The 27,882-nt window shown below is 42.3% G+C and overlaps 1 protein-coding gene across 1 annotated transcript in view; it reads left to right on the forward strand.

Moving 5' to 3' along the window:
* INTS9 (integrator complex subunit 9) overlaps positions 1-27,882 on the forward strand; it is a 57,905-nt gene that overhangs the window by 18,121 nt on the left and 11,902 nt on the right. Inside the window, exons 7-13 of the mRNA XM_026041383.1 lie at positions 2,699-2,819; positions 3,897-4,031; positions 8,146-8,257; positions 13,174-13,354; positions 15,074-15,134; positions 23,065-23,236; positions 27,443-27,567. Of these exons, the coding sequence (XP_025897168.1) occupies positions 2,699-2,819; positions 3,897-4,031; positions 8,146-8,257; positions 13,174-13,354; positions 15,074-15,134; positions 23,065-23,236; positions 27,443-27,567 (907 nt within the window). The remainder of the gene's footprint in view (positions 1-2,698; positions 2,820-3,896; positions 4,032-8,145; positions 8,258-13,173; positions 13,355-15,073; positions 15,135-23,064; positions 23,237-27,442; positions 27,568-27,882) is intronic.

A 27,882-nucleotide genomic window follows, 5' to 3' on the forward strand; every position in this document is an offset into this window, starting at 1 on the left:
TGGAAGAGTGGGACAAATCTGAGTTCTCTCTCCAACTTTGCCCCACCTAAACTATGAGTTTCCCACCTCCACCTCCCTCTGCCTCCATAAAACAGAGTTTCTGTCCACCATACAGGTTAAGGAGGGGCTTAATTAATGTTCACAAAGCGTCTAAGATTCGTGGTGACAAGTGTCACGCAAGCGTGAGTGGAGCTGATGATTACAGCATGCGAGCAGACATCTCCTGATCCACGGATTAACACCTGGCTAATGGCACATGCAGGGTTGGGCTGACATCCATTATTTAAGAAAATGAGAGACGGGGATTTTTTTAACTGCTTGGCTGTGATGAGAACAGAATCCTTATTACTTTTGAGTCAAACTTTTTCAGGCTGATCAATCACTGTTATTGCTTTACAGTTCAGCTAGTTCTACTCTGAACAGTTAGTATAAAACACAAAGTATTATCATCTCCATTAGATAAAGCGCTGAAACATTTTAAATGCAAATACTGTATAAAATATAATAAGTTCATTATAGTGGCTTATGTTTTTCCATTATCAGACTGAGTCTGAACTAATTGCTTCGGAAGTTTTATTACCAATGTTTTTTGTTTCAAATGAGCAGTCTTGTGGAGGCTTTATAGATGCTCAGCCAGGACGTCTTCCAGACTGGTTATGATTTGGCGGCTGAAGGGAAAGTTTGATGCATGGAAGATGCTTTGACTACCTGTTCGATGGCTTCTTTTCTCTTTTTCTGAAGTGTTTGAATCAGATTTTTTCCTGGGACAGGGTAGTGGACAAGACAAGACGTTCTGATCCAGCTCGGTGTTGCCCTTCTTTCCCTCCTAACAGGAACACTTTAAATACTAAATATAATCCTTTGCATTGAAGAGGAGCGAACTTGAATCTGTGCAGATGCCCCATTAAGAACAGCAACTACCCGAGTTCCTTAACTAGCAAGGAACTATACTAACCACTTGTTAGTATAGTTCCTATACTAGTTTCCTATACTAGTTTCCTATACTAGTTTCCTATACTAGTTTCTATACTAACTACTTGACCGTGCTGCTCCCCAATACCTCTGTGTTTGTCCCTGCATCCATCTCCAGGCAGTTGTTGCGAGATGATCCTCAAGAAGTTGTTTTTTGAAGCCACGTTAGGAAATTCAGTCCAGACTTCTAAATATCCTTCAGTAACCTCCTGTGAGGAAGTGACAGGTTGAGTCCTGGTGGGAGGACCTGAGAGGAAGCAGCGGATCTGTCTCTTAAGTGCCACTCAGCAAAGAAAGAACCCCCTGGAGCAGTGATCCTGCTTATCTCTGTTGGGGAATCACAGAATATTTACACTGTAGCCACAGACTCCAAGGCTAATAGAAAGTTACTTCCATCACCAAGGACAATTCCCTGCTTTTCTCCATTACCTGGAAGATTCCCTTCTGGGAAGAGAAGCTACTTAAAGCATCCAACACTAAATGCTTCTTATGGTAGGTTAAAGGCTTTTACAGGCAATTTGCTTCGGGGAGATGGTGGACAACTATCCATATTGTCTGGCCTTTTGCTGCTTATGACTTCCCCAGATAGGCCTAGGACGCTGTGTTTGCTTCCCTGAGCAATGCACTTTCAGCCAGCATGTGCTGGAATTACAGTTATCACACTAGACCTGTGCAGCAGTCTTGGCAAGAGCTGCCCCTAATCCTTCCTTCGGTCTCTTAAATTATGGAGGAGTTCACTGACCTAGTAGATATAACAATAAATTAAATTCCTTTAAACAAATTGATCAAAGAAACTTGACTAATTTTCATAAATCATTGGAAATTAGTCTGAATTAGCCTTTGATTTACCATTGGTTTAATATACCAAAAAAAAAAAGAAAAATTTCTATTCTTCTTACACATTTGGCAGCTGCTTCCTGCCTCAGTTCACGTTGCTAAAGAAGATTTATTTCCCAGAAGTTACCATCTCTCTTGGAGCCTGTGACATTGCACTTCACTTCTTTCCTTGACATCGCTGCCCGGCTAACTTGCAGTGACTGTGAGAAGGGGAACGGATGGTGTAAAACATCTTAAATACTTCCTTGTAGAGGATCTCAGAGTGGTTTGCCGTGTCAGCTGGTGTATCCTTGCCAGTGTGCCCTGAGGGCAAGGCATGTGTCTGAGCTGAAAGCACAGAAAGGGAGGTGCAGGGGCATGTGCTCCTGGAAGACACTTGTGGCAAGGCTGGGAACAGAGCTTTGCTCATAATCTGGTACCTGTATTTGAATCACTAGGTTGTGGCAGTACTCACTTGTTCCTAAAAATTTTATTATTAGGTTCTGGGACGTAAAAAACAGGCACTTGACAAAGAGTCCAGTCATCTACCTCTTCTGTTTGTGCCTTTCATATTGCCATTTCAGAGCAGCCTCTCAAAACTGGTGGGGTTGCCCCAGAAGCTGCTGTAGCACCTTCATCACAGCTACTTCTCTGAAGAAAGGGCTGAAGAGGAGCAACCCCAAAGGAAGCTGAAGGAGAGCAGTGTTGGGGTTGACTCGAAAAGGGCAATGTGGTTCTGTTACTCAACAGCCAGAAGGTCTTTCTCCTCGCCTTGGACCCCTAAGCATACTTAAGAAAGTATAAAAAGAAAAAATAAAGGAAAATTAAAATGTGGAGAGGAAAATGGGAATAAAACCTGCTGGCCTGTCAGGAATCTCCGCAAATGCCCTGTTCCTGTTGATGGTTGCAGGTTGCTGCCCGCYCCTCTGAAGGACGCAGTGGAGGTGTCCATGTGGAGGAAGTGCTACACCATGCCCGAGGTGAACGCTGCGCTCAGTAAGATCCAGATGGTGGGATATTCCCAGAAAATTGTGAGTATCTTTAAAGCTATCCTCAGGTTAACAGCAACAGCTTCTTGTTTCTGGAAGCGTCCGAGAAAAGCACTTCTTTTTTGTATAGTCCTTCTGAGTCCTGTGTAAGACTAACCAGACTAGACTAGTCTAGTTACCCTAGCCCAGAAAAACAAAACAGAACATTGTTTTCTGTGCCTCCTAGTGTATCCCACTCTGCCTCTTAGGGAGGTTCTTTCTGGTGGAAATCAGGGAGTATCCATTTGTTCCTCCTCTTCCTCAGGGGACACCGATTTTAAGGCATACCTGGGAATTCAGAATTGAGGTGGGAGGATGTACCAAATGAGTGCATCCTCTCTGCCTGCAAGCCACATCCCCTTCTGAGTTGCTGGATCTCACTTCTGGGAATCTTTTGAGTGCTTTAGCATCCACTTTCTTTCATGTGGCAAATTAGGTATTGTAAACAAAACATAATGTTCCACCAGAACTTTAAATACTCCTTTCCAAAGTGTTCCTTCCTAAACTTTGTGGCCTGTAACCTGACTGTAGCTCAGTGTGGAGTCTAGAATAAGGGAAGAGATGTTTCTAAATCTGCAATAGATAGATGCTTGAAAAGAAAGAGACTTGATGGTTGAGTTTGTCTTTAAATTCATATTTTTCCCAGCAAAATGTGTAACTCRAACATAGAACTGCTGTATCAGTGCAAAACCACTCGCCCTTCTCTCTCCCCTGCTGGACATTTTCAGTCAAATTTAACTAAAGCAACATAGAGGCTTTAAACATGAGAAGCTTCTATAAGCTTAATAAATGCAGCCTGGCTGGGCAGAGGATTAAGACCCCAGTTAATTTCTTGGCTCAGAGGAATTGGTGCAGTGTGAATTTGGATGCCAGAGAACTCGTATGGAAGAGAGACTTGATGAAGGCCCTACCCTAGGAGAAACATCACTCAGAGCATGTGTCCTGTTAGATATGAAGAAATAGGAACAGCAGAATGAAGCTCAAGAAACTGTCTTTGTAAAGCCCTTGAGTAGCAGATTTTATTTTTTTTAATTGATGCCATTGATGTAAAATGACCCGTTCTCTCAATGCGTGTTTCAGGAGCTGTTTGGTGCCGTGCAGGTCACTCCGCTCAGCTCAGGCTACGCCCTTGGAAGTTCCAACTGGATTATCCAGTCGCACTATGAGAAGGTTTCCTATGTTTCGGGATCTTCCCTGCTTACAACACACCCCCAGGTACAGCCAGTTTTCTTAGTCTTCTGCTGGGACAGGTGTCTTTTCTCAAAAAAACCAGAAGGATTCACACCTGCTGGGATTAGATATCAGGTAGAGGTTGTACAAAAGCCCATTAGTTAGCAAATGCCTAAACCCTCTACAGGCAGTGGGCAGATCTACTCTCCTCCTAAGAGGTGCAAGGGAAAGACAACCCAAGTCTTATGTTACTGATAATTTGATGTCAGCCTGTTTACTAGATGTGAAACTCTCCTTCACCTTAAAAAGGAAGATTCCAACAGTGTTAAACCATAGGGCATTAGTAACTAAAAAAAAAAAAAAAATCTATATTTCACTAAAGAGTCTTAACAGACAGTTCACAGACTGCTTCTATATCACTTCTGAAACATCCTTCCTTGGAAAAAAATGATAGCTAACTGGCTGCCAACATTTCCACCCTGCTCTGCTAAGGGCAAAGTCTTTATAGTGCTGTAGATGTAATTTCCAGTAAATTAATTCTCTCTAGATCCATAAATTCTCAGTGGAAAGAATGGCCTGAAGTTTGCAGTACTATGTGCTTTAGAAGTTGTCAAAATAGTTGAAAGCAATATTAGCAGGAGATATTTTAAAATAATTTAGAAAATATGTCAGGTTCATGATTAGTAATTTCCCCCAAGGTGAGTAGCTTCTAAAGAGCTTTGCTTTTGAGCATCCTTCATTTAAAAGCTTTATCTCAGGAGCTSAACAACTACAACAGATAAACTCTTTTTATTAATGTGAATGTACTCAGCTGCCTGTAGTGTAGCAGAGTCTCTAGATCCCCCAGTCTCATGCTGGTCTGAGTTATGATTTTCCATGACCTTCTAGTGAAGGAGCAGCTTCAGTATTTGACAATATGTATGGAATGTTTCTGTGAGGAGAAACGTCATGCTTAGGAAGTGGTTTAGGTAAAGAGTGTTTTCACTAATAGGAAGTGGTGATTCAGTGATTCTCTAAGCATCATTTATTAGGTTAAATTGCCCACATTTCCTCATTCTGCAAAAGGTGAACGTTTGCTTGGAAACTTTGGGTGAAAACCCTTTTTATCTGGAAATAATCTCCCTGTGGAGAGTAAAGGTGTATGAATGAGCTGCGTGGTAAAAGCACAACCCAGAGGTAAGAGATCTGCTCTCACTCCAACCACAGGAGAAATAATAGCAGTGAAGACAGGGTAGTTTCAGGTTTAAAAAGTGTGGGAAAAGGCATAGCTTTATCAATTGGGAACATCCCTAGTTTCTATCAAGAGATAAAATTTGAACTATTCACTTTACTGACACTGTTGTTTGTCCCATAAGCCATAAACCCTCTCCAAGAGCCTAACTTTTTAGCAGACAGTCTGTCACTCTTTACTTCAGTCTGTATTAACACAGAGCTTGAAGGACTAGCTTACCAAGCAGTTGAAATTGCTCAGACTGCCTTTTCCTTCTTATTTTCCATGCCGCAATAGTTAATGAATATTGTCTGTGTATCAGATATCATTACTTCTTGTATTTGCCACCAGCTTTTTGATGAAAATAATGGATAAATTTTGGCCTACTATTAAATCCCATGAACACCATTAAAAGCTCCTACAATGTGATAATGCTACAAAGACTGGTGGGTTTGGAGACCTACTATCCAGCTCTTCATCCATTTGATGTGTTTAGTAGTAGCTTATTATGTAGTGATAACAGTGTCTTGAATGGCACAAAATCAAAATTGTCTTCAGCAAAGCAGCATTTTTTTTAAATTGTGGAATAAAAAAGTCTTTTATTTGACAAGATCTCTTTTTCCAAATGAAATTCCTGTATTTTAACAGTCGGTGAAAAACAGTCACTACTCTTTTCCTAGAAAATGATATCTAATTAATCAGTATATGTTTATGTAAAAACATATCCTGACCTTTTTGAATAATAGTGAAATATTAGCAGTCTCCCAATCTTCCGGAACCCTCTCCAGTTTGCTTAGGATGACTAAAAACACATGGAAAAATATTTCTTCCTCTTTCATCCTGTCTAATATTCACAGTAGAACACCGGAAAGCGCTTCCTTTTCAAAAGGTACAGACAGGATGGGGTTCCTCTCACTAACCAGAATGTCCCCCCACATCTTTTCTACATGTCCTCACTTCTACCAACACTGATTTATGTGATCACACAGTGAAGTGCTTTGCAGAACGGATCCTTCAGAAAAACAGTGAACGTTGGATGTTGCCGTTGATCTTGGATGCGCAGCAGCAGGAATCTCCTTTAGATCCTCAGCAGGTCTTTGTGAGAAGTTGTAGTGAGAGATTCAGCARGACTCTGTTAGCTGAAAATAGCTGAAGAGCTTTGAAGGGTTTGTCTGAGAGTTAAGTCTGGCACCATGACTCGTTCCCCTTACTCCTGGCACAGAGTTGCTGTTAAAAATGTTGCCTCAACCTCTGCTGAAGCTCAAATTGACACAGTTGCCTGTTGGCACCAAAGCAGAGAACAGGAGTTGACAGCACAGGTTCAGACATGTCACTAAAAGCCTTTTAAGACATCTTCTTTACATTAACCCCCCAAAATCAATGCAAGCCCTCTCAGTGCAATAGCAGCTGAAATTATGTGTATCTAATATGGCTTAATCGTTATGTACATTATCACAGGCAGATTCGATATTATTTTTTATWGCATTATTGGCATTTCATTTTCACGAACACACCGTAGAAAGTCAAAGATTRTGATAAATCTCATTTACCAGGTTGGTTCTACAAGGTGATGCAYGGCTCAGACTTGTGGTGAAATTGGTTGCCCTGCACATTGGACARTGCAAAGTGTTTCTCTACCACATCCAAATGACACTGGGTGACCATGAGCAAGGGAATTGCACAGGGATCTTCYGAGTTCAGTAGAGGAAGTCACTTTATCCGTCTACTAGGTGGACCCAGAAACCTTTCCTGCTTGGTGAGACTGAAGAGGGTCTGTGGAGAAGGAATATCCATAAAATCCCACTCAGCTGGCTGCAATTGCCCTGCATTGCCTGAACAGTAGTGGTGGACAGTGCATCCCAGCCTAGAGAGAGGCTAAAAGCTAACTTTTAAGCATAGCCATAGTGCATCTGCAGACGGAGAAGTGGATTTTGCCACTTCAAGTTGGGATCCTACTCAATTTTGAGTATCAAGAATATGTATTTTCAATAACAGATCCCACTTAAATACAATTCCCAAATCTCTGCTGACTGTTTGCTAATGGAGAGAAGTGGGCATGCATTTAGTAAAGTGCTAGTACAGTGTGTCAGATGGTCAGCCTGGATGAAGGAAGTGTGAACCTCTATACCCAGTCAAGGCAGAAGCAACATCTGCTTCAACTCCCTGCCAGGGGCCAAGTGCCACCCTTGTTTCCTTGGACCTTTTAATCATCAGCCCCCCTGCTATATGTGTGACCCCATTATTGAGAAATAAGGGATGCAGATGATTATTTCTTAAATAAATAAGCAAATTTAAACGATATTAAGGATTCTAAAACAATCCATCTATTCTATTGGTGTTTATCTACCAATATACCAATTATTCTATTGGTATTTGTCTACCAGAAGTAGCCGTTTCCCATTGCACTGGAAAAGAGCTCTGAAAATGCCTGCACAAACCAAATTAAATCTTCAAGTGAGAATTTTAAAGTCTCAGTTATATTAGGATGGGCAGCAAAGCAGAGTCCAGGGAGGCCCCTTTGCAGATCTTGGATTCATGCACAAAATTTAGGGCCTCAAGCCCAAAGGTGCAAACCAGTGCAGCCAGAGAGAGGAGCAGGGGGGTTAAGCCCTGCCTGCCTGCACTGCCACATCCTCAGCAAGTGCTTGTCTGTAGAGCAGCTCCTGAGGCCATGGAATGAGGAGTCTGTGGACAATTCTGCTTGGAGATGGATCCAATTATGGTTCAGTTGTGTGTTTTGTGCTCTGATATGTAGGTAAACAGTTGCATGTGTTCCTTATTAACTCAAGTTGCATTTCCACAAATAAATGGATATTAAATTTAAAACGTTCCGTGCATTCTCCTTCTTGGTCACTCCGTTTTCTTTCTGGATTGCAGTCCTCTTTGATGCAGACCTGAGAAACTTTCCTTTGCCTGTTACTGATTTTATCTCACTGTGTTCTCTTTCAGCCTATGGACCAGGCATCTCTTAAAAATAGTGATGTTCTCATCCTGACGGGTCTTACCCAAATCCCTACGGCTAACCCAGATGGCATGGTAGGAGAGTTCTGCAGCAACCTGGGTAGGTCATTCCTGAAAGCCRTCTCTGGCTTATTTTATCATCCTCTTCATTGCTTCGAGTGGGAAATAATTCTGAGATTCCTGGAATTAAGTTGTCCAGCTATAGCTCCTGGCATAAAACTAGCTGTTTAGATTTTACGATGTGCTTCTGATGTCATTAATACAGTAAGTGCTTGGAAAGACACAAGTTTTACCTAAAATGTTTTGGAATGGAACAGGTATAATGAGATTTAATCATCTGCTGCTCTTGGTTGCTAAGTATGTCACTTAGCTGCCAACAAGCTCCGTGTTGCCTAGATTTTGGATATCATTCCCAGCTGAAATATCGTTATTTCCTTCCTGTATCTTAGCCAGTGTAAAATTGTTACATGCTGTTTTTATGACTTTCAGTTTTGAAAACACGCACATCTGCTTCCCTTCTCACACCTGATTTTTAAATATATCAAAAGCAAACAGTACGATCTCTGTTTAAAAAAAAGTATATTGAGATATATTTATAGACCCCAGCAATATAAAACCTAATCAGACGCTTTCACAGCTGGAAAAGCTGGTAATTGCAAAGCTGTGATATCAGTGTGAGTGGCAGCATTTTTCAGCCTGTTTGCAATGTGACATCCAGTGCTGTTCTCTCCTTTCTCTGCCTTCCCCCACTTCAGCTCCTCTGTGCTCTCACCCTCCTGTCTTCAAACCACTTGCTCTTACTTGCCCTGCTCTGTCTTGCCTGTTCTCTTATGAGGCATCTTCCCCTTGTTTTGAACTAATTCCTGCAAAGAAAACTTGAAATGCTTGTGGTAGGGTTGGTACGAAGGTTATCAGGAGACTTTAGAAATCTAAATCAGTGAATCCTCACGGCATGTGAATATCCTAGCACCTGTTTCATGCCTGGGAGAAGCGTGAGTATAGTTAGGAGGTGTAGCCAAGGTTGCAGAATAAAGATGGGAGCAGAACCAAAGAGCAAATAATTCTTAGTTGAACTTCTTGCATACAAGAATGTACTCCTGGAGAAGGAAACAATAGTTATTTCCATTTTAAAACCCTTGTGCATGTTCACGGAGGCTGAATATCTGTGGATTTACTGTCTGGAAATCCCACTCTAAGGCTAAGGTGGTAGTGGAAAGGAAAGAATACGAGATGTGGTGGATTCCTCCAGGAGCCAACAGCTCTTAAGGTCTAATCAGATACCCCTGTTTTAGACATAGGTTTAAGGTCAAACAGGACTCATTGGTCCTGATGTGGGCAGCACAGGGTAAAATGATGTGGGTTCTCTTTTTTATTAWTTTTAATGAGAAGAGAAATTAAATGATCCTCATGTGGTATGAATGCTTATGAAAAGAGTGTTTTTTGGCACTTTGTAAGAATCCTGAGTTAGAGCAAAGATCCTCCCTGCCAAAACCCTGGCTCCAACAGCAGCCATGAGCAGATGCCTAGAAGAAGGGAGAAGAACAGGGCAAGGTTATGTGGTAGATTCCCCACATAATCTCGTACCCTTCATCTATTTTTATTTCAGGATTTTCCTGAATCAGATGTGTGGCTCTTGTGTATTTAGGAATGCTCAGTGGATTTCTCTTCCAGGAATTTATTTAGCTTTCCCTTGAAACTGCATAAATTCTCAACACCTGTGACTTCCTTTCCTGTGTGATGCATGTGTCTGGGTGTGTATATAGGGGGTATGTATATGTTTGCATGTATTATGAGTTGTATTTTCATTGTTTTTACACATGTTAATGCCATTACCTTTATGAGATGTGACAGCTGAGCTTAGGTTACCTTGCTGCTCTTGCAAGAAACGTGGAGGTCACTGGTATCTCAAACTGCAACAGCTGCTTGCTGAGTGAGCAGGAGTGAYGCTTTTGCTAATTATAATGTTTTTAAAACATTAAGCAAAGTCATAAAGTTGTAGCTTGGGCCAAAGCAAAATGCAGAAGATGATTGCAGGGAAATAAATGTGTTGCATACCTAGATACAGATATCTGCACAAATTGCTCTGGTTTACAGAAATATTCTGAACTATTAGGAAGGTTTTGCTTCTATCTYGAGTGAAATAAATTCGAAGAAATGAGAAGACTCCTAAAGAGCAAAGGAAGAGCGTAAATGTTAAAATGATGTCACTGTAAGAATCTGGAATTTAGTGACATTTGCCAAAAACTGCCGTGACTTGGAGAAACTAAGAGATTCTATAAAGAAGCAGTGGTAGGGCTGGCTTTTACCAGCAGCATTGCCAGGAGTATCAGGAGTATTTACATGTTCACCCCAACTCGGAGAGAAGAAAATAGTGAATTGGTTTTCTTGCAGATGTGCAAATAAATCCAAAAAAGCAGTAGGTTACTGTGAAAAGCAATCGAATAGGCCAGACTGATCACAGTGATTTCTCATACGGTTTTTGCATTTCAAAAATATTCAGAGTACTTCACAGGCAGCTGCAGATACACAAGCTAAAAACCCTAAAGCAGACACTTGGAAACTTCCCAAGACGTGTATCATAAGGTAATGGCATGTTTGTGACTAAGTGTTGGGAAGCACAGAAATGGAAGTGTGAAAATTTCACCTTCATCTCAGCTTTCCTCCCAGYGTGTCAGGTTGTAGACGACGATTCCCATGATTACTGAGTCACATGCATCATTTTCCCTCTTAAACCACACGTTACCACATCTCCACATTCTCCCCAGCATAGCCCAAGAAGTCTCCTTTTCCTATGCTCAGCCCTGCAGCCCCAGCACTCTGCAGCTTGAGAGAAACAGTTATATTTTTACATTGCCTCGGGCATCATCGGCAGAACTGCTGGACTCTGTCTGCAGGGACCGTGTGTGATATTTTGTGCGTGTGGTCACGCCTGGGTGTGTGCATTTATATAAAGCAGAAAAGAGCACAGTTGGCTTTTCAGGTGCCAGCTTGACCTTGTGCTGGCAGCTGTTTGAAATGCAACTATCTYGGCGTGAGCTGTAAATTGAACAACTTGTTATGGAGCCGCTGAAGAAGCCTAAATTTGAAATGCCAAGATTATTATACAATTTTTTTCAAGAGAGTACATCCATCAGTCACAGAGATAAATTAGGCTCTAAACAGCCTTCGAGTATACAGACGACTGTGGAAAGTTGTCCTAGTGCTGCAGAAAGCCACATTGGGCCTGTTACTTAAATASAAAGTAATGCCCTTGTGATTTTTTTTTAATTTAATTTTTAATTTTAGACAAGCTGCAGGTAATTCTTACCCTTTTGCAGTACCACCTAAGAGCCCCTGCAAGACCCTCACTTGCACTGAGCACCACAAAGATGCATAAACTTGCTCCGAGGAAATGAGGGGTGTATTGTAAGCTAAAAGAGGGTGACACTGTCCTCYCAGCAATGGGGACCTAGTGGGTAGGACAGCTGGTGTCCCAGCTTAGGGTATCCCTCTCCTAAGCTCTTTTGACTGGTCCCTAATGCACCCTGCACCCGTGCAGCATCCTTGCTAGAAGGTGAGTACTAACCTGCCCTCCTCCTGCATATAAAATTATTAGGGGTGGGCTAATGAAGCAGTGGAAATTGTGTTCCTGGAGTCCAGCTTGCAGCCCCCAGGTGCCTTTGGAAATACCATTTTTAATCTTCTCATGCCTCTCTTCCYGTCCTGTTTATAGATGGGATGGTTTAGCTTTGCCCCTCTAAGACATACATTATAACACATTGCTGGGATGGTTTGTAACATCGCRGGTTCTTGACAATACAAGGTGTTGCTATTGCTATTCACAAATATTTTGAGGATGGAGTTAGTAGGTGACCCAGAGACAGCCTAGGCAGTAAACCCACCTCACTGCAGCTCATGTTGTGTATGTATAATGCAGGTCTGTAGGTGCCTTTGGCTGCTGTTTGTTGCTGAGACCAGCATGTGACCGGCACTGGCTCCTGCAAGGAGTTAAGCACCTTAAATGCATATGAAAAATCCTGCTGCATGGTCTGTATATCTCCTGAGGCTCCATAAAACCCTCAAATATTTGGCCATAAAAATCTTCCCTGAGCATGTAGGTGGGGCAGAAAGACCCTTAATGTGCTAGAAGGGTACCCCATCAGTATTTGCAATAAATTGAAGCCAAGGAAGTGATCATAGCAAGATTTAATCCATGTGTTTCCAGCCTCTTTCGCAGCTTTTTGTGTAATGCCTTCACGCCTAATGTTACTGTTGCTGCATTGCAATTATCAGCCCACGGTTTCAGCCCGTGGCCACAGGTGAAATCCTAGTGAGGCAGCAATTGCCCAGAGAGCTGAACAACATATTTCCTCTTTCCCATAGGGTACAGCAGTTCTGTGATTTGTTCTGTCAAAGAACAAAATGTTTGCTCTCTGGTTGCTTTTGCTGTGTGCTCYGATCCATCTTGGTTGCAGAGAGTCTCTTTTTCTTCTCTTCATTTTGTCTCTAGTCCCATACCATCTACAGTTCCTAAAGGTTTTTAATTGTTCTGGCTCTATTCAAAGGCAAAAGAAATATTTAGCGCTTTTAAAAGAGAAAACCATCCCCAGCTTGGAGCTTGGAGGAGAGTTTGAGATGAGCAGATTTTCAGGCATCTTCAGGAAAACTGAGTACAGAAACATGACCACATGTGGAGTTTCAACTGAGTCCTGTGAACCGCTGTCCATGGAGAGCTAATAGTTTATTTTATKTCGATGGGAGGATGTTTGGTGTCCTGTCAGGCAGGATTTATCCTTTCTGCTGGTGCAAGGCTGCCCTCTCGTGTCAGGAGCTTCCATGTGCTCGCTCTGTTGGGGCGTCATCCTTCACGGCCCTGGTGGATGTGCTGAGTGATGAGGAGCTTTCACATGGGCACAATATTCTGCTCCGTCACACAATAGCTCCTTTCTATACCTTGCATAATGTTTGGATTAAAAGAATTYTATTAAACCATTTAAATATGAACCCTGTTCATTGATTTTCCTCTTTCTCCCTTAGCTATGACTGTCCGGAACGGAGGAAATGTCCTGGTTCCTTGCTACCCCTCAGGAGTGATATACGATTTGCTGGAGTGCCTGTATCAATATATTGACTCTGCTGGACTCTCCAATGTCCCTTTTTATTTCATCTCGCCTGTTGCCAACAGCTCCCTTGAGTTCTCCCAGATCTTTGCTGAATGGTAGGTGTTAAAAAGTCACTTAATCAGGCTGAATTCATAAATCCAGCTATGGTAAATAGGTATATGCAGGTTATAAGTGCTTGGCATACTCTAATATGTACTCGTTTGGAATTGAGAACACATTTCTTGAGTCACAAGCTTAGGAATCTGCGTGCAAGTAGATGTTCTCTAATTAGGGAAGCATCGTTTCCTGCAGAACACATTTTGAATGTGTTTACAAACTCAAATAGTCTCTGCTTTTTGGTGCTAGCACTGATGAGTACATGATACACCTCACTTGAGGGACTCTCAGCTGTGCCTGCTCGCTCATCCAGCACCCACGAAACTATCCTGTTGTCTCCCTATTTAAGCAAAATAGATTTAATAGACTTTAATTTACTGAGTTGTGGAAAGAGGAACCTGAGCATTCATGGTTGTTCTTAACTTCTTACATAGAAAGAGGGGCTGTAGAGCATTACACGGGGTAATAATCCCTCCATTTCATCCTCTCCAGATTTTTTAATCTGGAATTCAGACAAGAGATGCCCTGGCAATCTAAGAAGAAGTGATTCTCCAAGAGAATTGTAAAGAGGATTGAAATCTGGTACATTCACATACATTACTTAAAATAGGAAAACCAAGCCTTAATGTCCTGGCCAAACTTTAATGTACTCACCAGGATGTACTGGTGCACGTGGTTTATAGATAAACAACTGTTTGGGTCGTGTGGACATGGTGTGATTCAGCCACCCAAGTGGTTAGTCACCATTTACTTGAGTCCTACCTCTCAGTAGTGCTTTATCTTCAAAAGTGAGCCCCGACATTAGCAGGTCTCCAAGTGTGTGTATGAGCAAGGTAAGTGTTTTACTTGAATGGAAATGGAGTCAGAAGTTGCAATGTCTCTAGAATAGAGATTTGGGGCAGAACTAGGATTTCAGCCTTCSAATTCTGCCATTGAGTCAACTAAACGAAATTTCCCGTTCTTGGTATCTCTTAGAATTTATCAAATTTAGTTTGTTCCAGACACATTGCTCTATAATAGAGTGAAGACTTTATGAGATGCATAGTGCTTCCCAGAAAAAGCCATCAGAACAGTCACTGCAGATAACTGTAACATCACATAAGCCTCTGACAAATCTGTTCCTTAACATCTCATAATAGGATGAATCAGGAGTATGACTAGAGCCAGTTAACAACGTCCAGCATTTCTGTTCCAAGAATAAATGACTGATATAAAATAGTGGGTAACAGTGAGCATATACATGGACAAGAGGCAGGTTGCCAGCATTATAGTTGCAATAATAAAAGTTTTAGGAGAGCTAGATTAAAATGAGCAAAAGGAGCAAGTCATTGCTGAGAAGTGGAATGAGGCAGTGAAATTTCTCTGGAAGATGATCTGGTTTTGCAAAAATTGCTCAAGTCAAACTAAGAAGTGGTAGGGATGTTGAGATGCAAGCTTGTCTTCAGCAGTAAAGGGGGTCTGTTGCATAGTGTCTGCGGAATCACATTAGTTGCTTTGCACCTTTTTAAAGTGGTTTTGCTAAAACTGAATCCTCTTGTCCCATCCGTGTTGGTCCTTTAAACACAGAGACTGGTGGCAGCAAAATAAATAAGTGATTTTGCACCTGATACACAGAGAGGAAACGTGTTTCTCCGGGGAAAGCCCAACAGTAGATGGCAGCAGATACTGCAGGATGTTCACAGCTCTCTAACCCAGCTTATTTTCCTTCTCTTTTAAAGGTTGTGTCACAACAAACAAACCAAGGTGTATCTTCCAGAACCTCCCTTTCCCCATGCAGAGGTAAGGAAACCATGGGCTTGCTGCCTGCTCCCCTCTCAGAGTGAACAGCTCTCCAGAACCCAGTTCTGTTACTCTGATTAATGCTTCTACAGCTACTCAGTAGTTTTACATCATTATTCTTACAAGTTCTTTTTCTTCTGTGATCAATTTTGGGATTCAAGATGGTTTTCCCTCAAGTCAGAAATCACTTTCAGCATGAGACTTACATACACCTGCCTGTTTTCCTTCTCCCCCAGCRAAGGCTCTGTGGTGTACATGTGGATGAGTATTTGCTCACAGCCGGTTGCACCCACGAATATTCCTTTTGTCCAAGCAGTTTATTTCCAGGTGTGTAAAACTAAGAGCCTGTTCTCAGAGACAGCTTAGTCATCACAGCTCCTACCTCCCTCACTGCAACAGGCACCATGTTATCTGCTGCAGGAGAAAGGACGTCTTGAAATAGAAGTTGATATAAAAAAGTTAAASCTTGCAGCACCGAGTGCTGTTATTGGCAATTTTATATGAAATGACTTGAGCTAGCACCTTGGTGAAGGTCCTATAGGAAAGAAAAGATAGGAAAAATAAAGGATATAGGAAAGACAGGAAGAGTATCTTTTGGAGGGATCTTTTCAGTGACAAAATACATATTTTGAGATGTTTCAGCCAAGCAGACATTCAATAAATGTACCCTAACTCCTTCCTCCAGACTTATCTCGTAGGTCAAGAGAGGGAATAGTCCGTTGTCTCCCCTGGGAACAGGCAGATGGGAGTAAATGGGAGGCAGGCCAGGAAAGGGAGCGATGGGTCTGAGAAATGGTTTGGGTTAAATGGTGCTCTTTTGCTTCCTGTGATCAAAACAGTGTTTGACAGGATGTGCAGAATGGCCGTTGCAGGTTCAAGAGGCCAGAGATTAAATGCATTTTTGGAATCTTTTTTTTGTTTTTCTCTCTCCTCCTCTAAGGGAACTCGTCAGGAGCTTGTTCTACCATGCTGGAAATTTCCCCTGCCTGCCCCCTATCATCTGTAGGTGCTTCAAAGGCCTTGGAAGAAGTGGGATCTGACTAGAAGCCCTCACTCTTTCCAGATGCTGGAATGCATTTCAAGCAGGATGTGCAATGAATTAGGAAYAGGCTGTCACTGAGCAAAATGCAGATTGCACAGCAGGCCACCCGTTCACCACCTCTTTTTAATCCCAGTAAAACTGATCTCAGAGTAGGAGACTCAGTAGCCGTGCTGCTGGCTACTATTTTCCCCTGCCTTCTGTTTTTCTTGTTGATCCACAGTCTCTTTGGTTTCATTGACATCCTATATTCWACCAAAAGGCTTTGCTGCAAAATTTTAACTTCATGGCATGCATTGGATCTGGCAGGTTTAAGTGAAAGCCCTTCCAAAAATGGGAAGGCAAACGTGCAGCTGTCAAAGACTGGATTAAGCAGCCCATCTTATGCGGTGGCTCTTTGTGTTTTATTGAGTGATAACTGTGTCCTCTAATTTTTAGGACATTTTAAATTCTCCAGAGGCCTGTCGATAACAAGATTCTGCCAAATTACTGTTTAGCTGCTCAGAATTTTCTCTGTGCTGCATGTGTAGATCAAGGTAATTATCTAAGAAAGGATTCACAGCAGAAGATCGTGTTCCTGGTGACAGAATGAAGTGCGCAGAGGGAGTGATGTGACTGTCATAGCTACAGGCTTGGGTTGACAAGGCCAAATCATACAGGCTATGACCTACAAAACTAGGATTTTTTAATCATAAAAATGGATAAATAGCTTCAGCTGGCTAGGCTGGTGGATGGCACTCCTAGGAAGCCATCCTTAGGCTGTCTGATTTTTTTCCCTATGGGCTCACTTAACTTTTTAAGTCTTAAATAGCAGGAAATAGTGCAAATCGACACCCTTGTGGCTCCCAGACTTTGAGAGAGCTGTGCCCCTAAAGGCTTTCAGTGCAGAGCTGCCATGTGCAGCGAGTGCTGCACATTTCACAGTGGGTCATCTAACCAAACAGAGATTTCCTGCTTGGGTATTGAGTTACTGCCACTGTGTGAATACTTGGAGAACAGAAAAAATAGTGGTAAGTGGAGTGACCTTCACTGGGCTACATGATGGACTAAATCACCCAGGAAGTCTCTTGCCTGCAAATCTGTGATACATTTTGTTTGTTTTGGAATTATATAGTGGGAGGCAGTGGCCTTGGGCATGTAGCAACACTCTTTTGCAAGCTGGATTAAGAGCAAAACCAGAAGAAAGTAACACCCAGGCAAAGGAAGAGTGAGTCTGTTATTTCATTTAGTGCCTTTCCTAAGGTCATTCATCGCTGAAGCTTAGACATACTTGAGAACACCATCTCAGATTGCTCCTTTCTGCCCTGTGAAATGTATGCCTTTGGTTTGCTTTGCTTTTAAACACTCAAAGCACGTTGAGGTTTAGATGATGGGCATGTAACACAACCACACGTACCATCCTCTCCCCAGCAGTGCCAAGATGTCCCATGTCCTGTGATCATCACGTGCCTTTGATTCCTTGTTGCAACCCTTTGAGGGACAACTACAGTGGACCTTTTATTCGCCTGGTTTTCAGCTGCTTTGGGCTGCATTCCAGTTTAGTGCTGTCATGCTGCTTCTATGTAGAGGAGCTGCCGGATTTCTCCTTCTAGGAAATGCAGAATTTGATCAAATAAAGTAAAGAAAGGGGAGAATCTTCAGCTGACACTATATCTAAGTCATATTCTATGAAGCATCTATATAACCTCTTTTCAACATGATCCTTAACTAACTCACTGTTTATCCATAGGCAGAAATCCAAAGTTTGCCCTTGCAGAGAATCAACACTAGGCTCAGCTACTGTGCTGGTTTGGTGTCATTTTAAAATAAAATGATCTTAATATAAAGCTGGCCTAACTAGTCTGATCATGGCCATACCATCAGTCTGGAGGAAAACAAGGGCTGTCGTTTGCCCTTGGTACCTGCTATCTTCCCAAACCTTCACAAGCTCCAGAGCCAGGGATTCTGCTTAATAGCACTCAGGACTTTTTAAAATGAGCATCAGAAACAGGCATTAAATTATCATGTCGATTGGGTGAGTTGTTGCTGGAGAATTTCCTTACTGCCTTCACAGCAGTGTTAGGCAGGCGCGGTGTAAAATACACRGAAATTGCCCGTGCTGAAAGGATGTGCTTAGCCACTCACTTGTTGGGAGACAAGCGGGATTGCTCAGACATGCCCATTAGTTATTAGCCAGCATTAATAATGTGCCTGGCATGATACATCAGAGAGGGACAGGCCAGGAAATGAGCCTCTAATTACCTATAGAACCAGTCCAGCACAGCACGCTGTCTGCTCCTGAGATGGGATGTTCTTGTAGGCTGTATAAACAGCAGTGTTTAAAAACAAACAGGGGGAAAAATCACCCGAACTGTTGCCCTGCTCGGCCTCTTGGAGCAATGGGTTCCTCTGATGCCTGTGCGTGGTGTAGAAGAGCATTTACTTCCTTTAATCCATTATGATTCTATTACTTTGGATCCTTTTGCCATTGCTACAAGGGGTAAGTAGCATCCGATGCATCGTCTTCTCTACAATAGCTGGGTTTATTTTGTCTTCTCATATTCCTCCCTCTAAATTATGTTGCTTGATGCTTTTTCATCTCTTCGCAAAGAAATGTTCTGAGTTTCTGATTTAGCCTGCCTGTTCTGAACCCCTCCTTGTTCTCCTGGGGCAAATAAAACCAGACTCACTGCTCACCTCTGCAGAGAGCCCCAAATACTGCAACCCCCTCCTCTTTGCTCCCCGCTTTAATATAGAATAATTGTTTATTGTATCTCCTCCCACACAATCACTGCATAGAGTTTGTTGTTCTTTGGCCTGGTGGTTTCTTGATTTCTTTCCTCAAATTCCCCCTGAATGAATAGGGAATCTATCTTTTTTTGTGTGTGTGTGTGTTTGTGTGTGTGTTTGAGCAAGGAATRTGGGCTAAGATGCTTCAGAGTTGTAGGGGGAATCTGGATTCAGTTCTTACTGAAGTTGCTGTGGGTGCAGYGCCCAGGTGCTTGCAGATGCTTTCTAAGGCACCAACTGCTGGGTTCCAGCGGATGCACAAGCTGAAAGGTCTGTGTATACTCGTGTAGCAGCTCCRTGGAGAGGGACCTGGGAGTCCTGGGGACACCAAGTCRCCCRYGRGGCAGCAGGGCCCTGGTGGCCAAGGAGRCCAGTGGGCTCCWGGCTGCATCCGGAGGCCGTTGGCAGCAGGGCAGGGAGGGGATCCTGCCCCTCTGCTCAGCTCTGCGGAGGCCAAAGCTGGAGCGTTGGGGGCAGCTCTGGGCTCCCCAGGACAAGGGGGCCRTGGAGCTGCTGGAGAGGGGCCAGCGCAGAGCACCAGGGCTGAGGAAGGGCCTGGAGCAGCTCTCGTGTGAGGAGAGCCCGAGCGAGCGGGGCCTGCTGAGCCTGGAGRAGAGGAGGGTGAGAGGGGAGCTGGTGAGCGTGTCCAAGGAGCCGAGGGGAGGATGGAGGGAGGAARGKGCAAGCTCTKGTGGGTGGTGGCCAGGGGCAGGCCAAGGGGCAGTGGGTGCAGGTTGCAGCGCAGGCAGCTCCAYGTGGCCGTGAGGAAGAACTTGTTTGGTGGGAGGGTGCCCGAGCCCTGGCCCAGGCTGCCCAGGGAGGCTGCGGAGGCTCCTGCTCTGCAGATCTGCCAGCGCGCCGGGATGCGCCCGGGTGCCCCGTGCTCTGGGATGGGACTGGATGATCCCTAGGGCTCCCTTCCAGCCTCATTCTGGGATTCTCTGTAGGAGTTGCTGTATCTGTGCTGGGATGATTTCAGGCTCTTTCTAGATTTCCAGCCTTTGCAGCACTTCCCTCAAAATACCCACAATAGAAAAAGTTCARAGGAAATTTACCTTGATCGATATTTGTACGTATTTCTCCATTTTGCTAGTGGGATAAGAATTTAGATTTACTGCCCTCTTAATAAAACTGTTAGGCGACACCAAGCAGGAAGAGCTGGCAAATACCTGCCTTCTGCCCCAAAATAGCTAGAGTGGGAGCAATATTGATTCTGTGGGCTTAAATATTAGTACTTGTCTTCTTCATCCAGAGTTGTAGATATGGAGCACACACTCTGTAAATAGCTGTGGATTTTGGCTCACTTCAATAAGGGCTACGCAAAGACCCTGGAGATTTATCCTGTTTGTAGCAGCAGTTACTGACCCCCTAAATCAAGCTCCCTGCTTTAAAGGGAAACATAACCACTGGGGATTTTAAAGAACTCAACAGCTCTGCTCAGTTCAGTACTTTACCATCCTTTCTATCTTTTAAGCTTTCTGTCAATAATAGCTATTTCTGTAGAATGCTCTGGATATCGTTTCTGGTTTCCAGAACTCAGGTTCTGAAAATATGGATTGGCCAAAGGCCAGGCATCAGTTTTGGCCCCGGCTTGGAGATCTGAACATGACTCCGTAATGGGCGCTGTGCTTGGACATGACTTGCTGTCAAAGATCTGTACAGATCATTGCAAATTGAGTCCTCTTAATGATTTATGAAGCTTTGCTCGACYTGTTCTGCAAGTCTAGCTCCGTATATTTGTGACTGGGTCATTGGCAAAGATTCTGCTCSAAGTTCTGAAGTCTCCCGGCTGCTTTTTTGTCAGAGTAGCATGTCCCTAAACTTCTTTGTTGCCTTTCGCTCCTGCTCTGTCTTGCCATCAGGCTCTGAGATAGTGACCTTCACAAATTCGAAAAATCTCAAAGGCCATGAAAAAAACAAAGGCGGAAAAAACACCATCCACTGCCTGAGGACACGGTGCCAAAGATTCACCGCGTCCCTCTTCCCTCTGGAGCTATCAGAGTGCACCCAGTTCGCAAGCAGTGATGCTACATTGCTGGACACATAAAAAGAGAAAAAGAAGAGCAACACACAAAGCCCAAGGTCCTGAAGAGTGTATTAGAGAACCTGTTTTCTCTCCTCAAAGTAATAGGAGGCAATTTCAAGCTGCCATAAAGCTTTGAAAAGAAGACAGCTTTTTGTGTTTATAAACGTGTGGCCAACATTTGTATAGGTTTAGCAGCGGGGCAGGTTGCTGGTAACATCTCTGCACTCAAAATGCAGTTCTTGCATCAGGACAAAGACAGGAATGTCACAGTACATAAATATATATAATCCTTAGGAGTGTGTGAGTCAGGGTGCTGGGAGAGCACTTTGAGATGTTCAGAAAAGATGAATTTAGCTTGTGAATATTGCATTCCAGAATTGTTTTTCAGAAATCTTCATTAGTCTTAATTAGAGACTAGTAAAGATAGAGARTAGTAGAGATGAGAGAGAGAAGTTTGCTGGAAGTAATTAATTGCCAGAGAAGTATTAATAAGAAGTAATTGCTACAAGAAGTATTCATTGACAGAGCAGTTGTTGGATGCACATTCAAATTTTTCTTTTGAAGGCTAGATTGGGATTTAATGCTCCTAGTAGCCTGCACAGAACCGAGTGCTCCAGGATCCTGCTTCAGGATCCAAGGATGCACTTGGAGATGATGGGCTCTGTCCTGGCAGGAATGATGCCTGTCTCGTGCCACTGCACCCATTCTGGTGTTGCTCAGCAGTTTTAATTAGGGTGGGTAAGAAAGCAGATGCAAAATCACAGCAAAAATGTTGCTGTGAGGACCTCGGAGCAGAGCAAACTTGAGGGAGCAAAGGAGAAAACACACATACGACATAAATGAACATAGTGACTGGTGACCAGACAACTTTCTATTACTGAAAGAGAAGAGAGAGCAAATTCATCCCTTGCCTTTTCTAGCACCAAAGTGGCAGCTCCAAGTTGAGTCCAGTGAGTCCAATATTCCATTGAATGGTGCTGAATTCAGTTAAAAACCAAACTCTGTAACAACCTTAACATCTGAGGTGTTTTGTTGCCCATACATTGTTAAGAAGCTTACAGATTCATTCCAAATTCTCAGCTTTCTATTTCATATCCATGTAGGCAGGCACACCTTCGGAGTTAGATCTGTCACGTTTAGAAGTGACAAATAAAAGAGAAACTGAAAAGATCAACTACAGCTTGGAGAGACCAGGGCAATTGCTTACCACAACTATCATCTATTTTCAATTCCTCCTTTGGAAATTAGACCTGGAAGAACCAGGCAGAACATTATTTTCATGCTAAGGACTACAGCATACCCATTCCCAGGGAATACTTGCAAAATATTGGTGCATGTGCTTAGCATAGTAGTCAATTAAATTACATTTTAAGTTCAACTTTGCTTTACAGATTAGAAAACAGAGGCAGGAGAACTAAAACTTGCCTTCAAAATCTAAAAAGTGCCGTCATCACTGAACTCCCCATCTTAGCAAAGAAATCTGCTCCTTGTGCATAGCCAATTATACTRTTTGCTTGCTCTAGTGACAAGTACTTCTTATTGCACTTAGTTCATCATTATTATTAAGTTCAACAATAGTTTAAGGAGGGCAATGCGGAGTCTATTCTTTCATTTCTTTTTCTTGAGCACCTATTATATCCATTCTTTGGATGTAATATAACCATGAAACTCATAGGAATACACTGCTGAGTGTAATATTCCCTGGTACTACTGTGGTGCATGAAAAGCAGATGAAACATTGGAGCATTTTAGGAATGAAAAATGGGAAAAAGTAGTTTATTTTGAATTCTGTTCACCCCAAGAAACTCTTGAGCAGGGAGTGTTTGCAGGATTTCCTCTCAGAAAGTTACCACTGATACGAAAAAAAAAAAAAGCTCTGAAATTCCTTGTCTCATGTTCTCACTTCCTTTTCATAACATTTAGGGCAGTAATGACTATATCTGATGGAAAATCTAGGGAATATGCAGGAAGGGACTCTGTGATGAATTATAAATAACCTGCAGGTTATTTTTAATCTTACATAAATAAACACATAGTGCTGCAGAGGACGACAGCATGAAAAGATTGTAACGGCCGGATTTTTCTTTTTGTTCCAGCTCATTCAGACAAACAAACTGAAACATTATCCAAGCATCCATGGAGACTTCAGCAACGACTTCAAGCAGCCGTGTGTTGTTTTTACCGGGCATCCCTCCCTCCGATTTGGGGATGTGGTTCATTTTATGGAGTTATGGGGCAAGTCTAGCTTGAACACTGTTATATTCACAGGTAAGTGACGTGCAGGTCAGAGTATCAAATCAACAAGAGGTTGTGCACTGTGATTCACTGTGGCCACATCCTAGGGGCTTTGTTCATTTGTTCTGGGACAGAAGTTTCTGACTTCAGTAGGTGTTCATCTAAGTGAAGACCCCAGGATTGACTGTAGTGACAAGTGTAATTATTGTGACATTTAATTCACTTTAGCCCCGGAGAGCCAACCTTTGCCATGCAGAGTGAATCCTCGCTGTTTCTAAGCAAAATCTTTGTTATGCACAGCAGTAAAATACCTACAGGAAATTAATTTCTGAATTAAAAGCAGCTGGCTGCAGGTTAAAGCCGAGTGAGACGTAATTGGTACTGGTCAGAAGGGAGAAACACTTTGTCTTCATCTTCTTCTGGGATCACACATGTTTCTTCCTCTCTTCTCCTGCCCTTTCATCAAAGCCTCAAACTCTTACTTGTCTCTTCATTAAGGTCATACAACTGATAAGTCTTTTCCTGAAGGTTTTTCTGTCACCTCTGTTTTTCTAGGAGCATTCAACCCATAAGGACTTGGCAGTAGTGATGTAGACCACTAGACTGCAGGTTCCTTTTTGGTTTTTCTTTCACCTACACATTTGTATCCGGAGCTGAACATAGAGCTCTAGCTAACACCCAGGGAGCTGTTTGCCTGCTCAGTGACTCAGGCTGATAAGCCTGTCCTTAAGTTCCTCCATTTTTCCCAGTCAGCTTCTAATGCTTGCCCTAATTTTAATGGATTTAATGAATCAAGCCCTGTGCACCTCAGAATGACTTCTGGGTCTGCAAACCACTGGGACAGCTGCATTTTGAAACGATGCCCCTCATTAACAGCAAGACAGAGTATTTAAGAGAAAGCATGAAGCCTCTAGGAGATCTAGCAAAGGAGGTATCTTGCAGGATCTCCTTTTGAAGAGCTTGAAAAGAAGTGTCARTTGGAGTGACCACTGTCCAGATTGACACCCCCTGTTTATGCACAACCTGTGAGACAAAACAGAAYCTTAAACATCAGGATAGTTTCAGGAGGTTTGTGCTAATTGCAGGAATTACTGAAATACAGCTATGCAACATCCCAGATGCTGTAACAACGTATGGATGCATCATCCATATGTTGGAATTTCATGCCTAGTTTATCCTTCAGATGAAACTCCAGTTGTGATGTGCTTTGGCTGCATGAGTGACCTTGGAGCTCACAGGAATTCCAGGCGCTTGTTGTGGTTTGTTTCCTAAATTTGTCTGTGTGTGGCTTTTGGTCCGCAGGGATATCCACTCAGCAGGACGTTCCTGCTGCCGTTATGACCGTCTCAGCTGCAGCCAAGACGGCTTCTTTGTCTACAGAATTTCCCAGCAGATGAAATTCTTCTGTTCTTAGTAACTCCGGAGGAAATCCGAGGCACCTTCATTGATTCTCTGGGTTTATGTTATTTAATTATCTAGCTTCTCTTAAGATAAAATCCCCTACAGTTATATAAGAAATGTGGTCCACTGAAGCAGTACGTGCTAGCAGATGCCATTCCAGCTTCTCCTGTGGAAGGTTCCTAGTATCAGCTAATTAAGACTCTCTACCTCGAGCCATGAGGTATCAGTARTGATGACACTGCTTGTTTAGTCCACAGGGCCTAGGTAGTCTCCACCTTTCCAATTTGTAATGTGAAAAACAAGGAAGGATGAAAGACTAACAGCAGCTGCTGGCAGTAGATGGGACACCAGCTGTGCATAAGCTGTAGTGTTGCTCTGCTTGCTTGTGTTACCTCCAAATGTGACTGCTGAAACAGCCTTGAGTAGATTATTGATTAAAAAAATTGGATACCACTAGGCCAAAAAGATATTTGAGAAGAAAGCATTGTGGAAAATCTGCTTCTTGCTGTCTCTCCAATAACAACAATGCTTTAAAACTGGCTCCCTAGGAGATGCTAAACCAGTTCATGCATGCCCCATCAGTTCTGTACACTAGAAGATTTTATAACTCCAAGTSTCACACAGTAGTAAATCAGGTATTTGGGGAAAAAGCTGTAATTCTTTCAAAAAATAAAACAGATAACATGTGTCCTTGACAAGTGCTGTGTTCCACATGACTTTTGACTTTTTGGTATTTCCAAAACAGCAATTCTGTTGTCTCAAATGGTTCACTGTCAGAGCAGCTCAGGTTATGGTTTTCACCTTTTCTAAAGGTTCAAACTCGCTTGTTAGCATTAGTGTAAGAATTTCTTCATTAGAATTTCTCTTTTTTTTCAAGACTATTTATCCTCTTAGTTGTTCAGAGATATCATAGTTCSATAGTTTGGATGCCCTTTTGGACTCTTAGATTCAAAAAAAGAAGAAAAAATCCAAATCTGCTGATTATCTATGCTTATTTATTCCAAAAATGTTTTGTAAATGCTACCTTATGACATTCTCAGATACAAGCAGTCAAATCTCCATCATCCACACCAGATGMAATGAAAAAAAAATCGGCTCCAATAATTTATTTTAAACTCAGTATTTACTGTTTTAATCGTTCATCTCTAGCAGAGCTGTCCTACAAGCAGGACCTTGTACTTGAAGGCATTTTTTTTTAACTCCATTTGTTTTTAAAAGGTCTTCTTATTTAAGCCTGATTGACCACTAATCATTTTCAGCTAATTCCCTTCTCATTACRGATTGCTCATCAGCTTAGTACGAGCAACTCCCCCTCTTTTCACCCTGGTATTTTTGTACTTTATTTGTCACTAACACATCTGCTTTTAACTAGGATGGCTTTTTGCCCGGTATAATTTTTTGTTTTGTGCTGGTGGATTCATGGCTTTGGGGGCATCTGTAAGACATTCTTGTGCAATGATGGTTGTTTGTTAACATCTCTCGCTTTGATGTTTCCAGGCAGTGGTGATGACAATTGCTTGAAACTTTGGAAAATTGCCCCTTTGATGATTCCAAATTTRCATCACGAGTTGATGCCACATTCTCTTCCCCTAAGGCAAATGAAACCACGTCATGATCGTTGGTCCCTAGCCAGCAGCAGATATCTAGGCGAACAATTAACTTGTCTTTATCAAGAGAATGATGCCCAGGATTGAATTTTGGAGYCATGCTGGGTGCTCAGCTTCCCTGTGGTAAAATTATAAGAAGGTTTTATTCTTGTTGGATGCATGAGAAATCCAGCAAATGGATCAGCGCTCTGCTGATGACCATGACAGGTAGCAGATACCAGAGGAAACCTGGAGTGAACATACAACTTACCAAACCAAGGCTGAAGCCTCTGTATTTAAGTTTTCTTAAAGTTTGTTCTTCTATATTCTGATCAGATACTAGAGGGATCCCTTACACCATCTTCTAGCAGGACTTGGTGGTTGGAAACTCAATTTCACCCTGCAGGTTGTCCTTAGACACCCTGTGGTTCACAATGGTTTAACAACTAACAACCTTTGCCTGTCTTTTCTTTTTCACCCATTCTGTCTTTACCAAGTTAACACCAATTTTTCTTTTTTCACCATTCTCATTGCATGTCAAGTCCCACAGTCGTTGCAGGTTGATGGTGATAGCTCAAGTTCTATGAGCTTTGGGAGGAAGGTGTCARTCCTTTAGAAGGCTGGAATTGCTCTCTTGCCATGACTGTGAAACGACCAACCGATTGTCCCTCCAACAGGAGGGCTCATGAGTTGTGCTAAAATCTTGATGAATAGATCCTTGCTTTTCCATCAGTCCAAACCTGACACCTAAATTAAAATACATAAAATATAAATGTAAGAAAAATGGAAATTCAGAGTWAACGTGTCTCTAACCAGGGACATTTGTGCAGATTGACAAACATAGCAATGTTTATGCTGTGTTTTTGTCATGGTGAAAAACAAGCTGACATTTGGGTTACCTTATAATACCAAAAAATGTATAAATCTTGCTATTTTTTGGCAGATCTGATTAAAAGTAAGAGGTGATGTTTTCACCTTGATTAAGTTTGTTATAAGAATCATGCAATAATGTGTTCAAATGAAATAATATTGCTGCATTACTTGATTAAGGCAAAGCTAATTGTGGGCATAATTTTCATCAAATTAACTGAAAATAATGAGTGGAGGAAGGAAGAAAGGAGGGGATATCTAACCCAGAATTAACATTGCTGAATGACAGCAGGTCTAGACCAGAACATGGAAAGAGAGAGAGGAACTGGGCACTCTTTGTTCATAAAAACTATTTAGTATTTTCAATATTTTTCTGTTTCAGAACCAGATTTCTCGTATCTGGATGCACTGGCTCCTTATCAGCCTTTGGCTATGAAATGTGTGTACTGCCCCATWGACACAAGACTCAATTTTATTCAAGTGTCTAAATTACTCAAAGAAGTCCAGGTAATGAATTTCTGTTGTCTTCTCTTACATTTCTGCATGTACCTGAAATAGAGTTTTCTGATGTATAGATTCTGTCCTCCTTTTCAGATATATATAGTTGTAATCACTTTTTTTCTGCAGCTGATCCTTGCCTTAGTGTAAACACTGCTGCTTAGGGCTTCCACTCTTGTGTCTTGCATTTTTTTGTGCCTGAGATGATGTTTTTGCAGAAACAGCATCTTTTCCTTTGGTTTCCTTAAATCCTGTGCCGAACCTTGAGGCTACCAGCTGGTTTAGGCTTTGTTAATATATTCCTGGCATTTTATGGAAACTCAG

Source organism: Nothoprocta perdicaria, unplaced genomic scaffold (assembly GCF_003342845.1).
Source record: "Nothoprocta perdicaria isolate Ctin4 unplaced genomic scaffold, notPer1 scaffold_101, whole genome shotgun sequence".
NCBI lineage: Eukaryota > Metazoa > Chordata > Aves > Tinamiformes > Tinamidae > Nothoprocta > Nothoprocta perdicaria.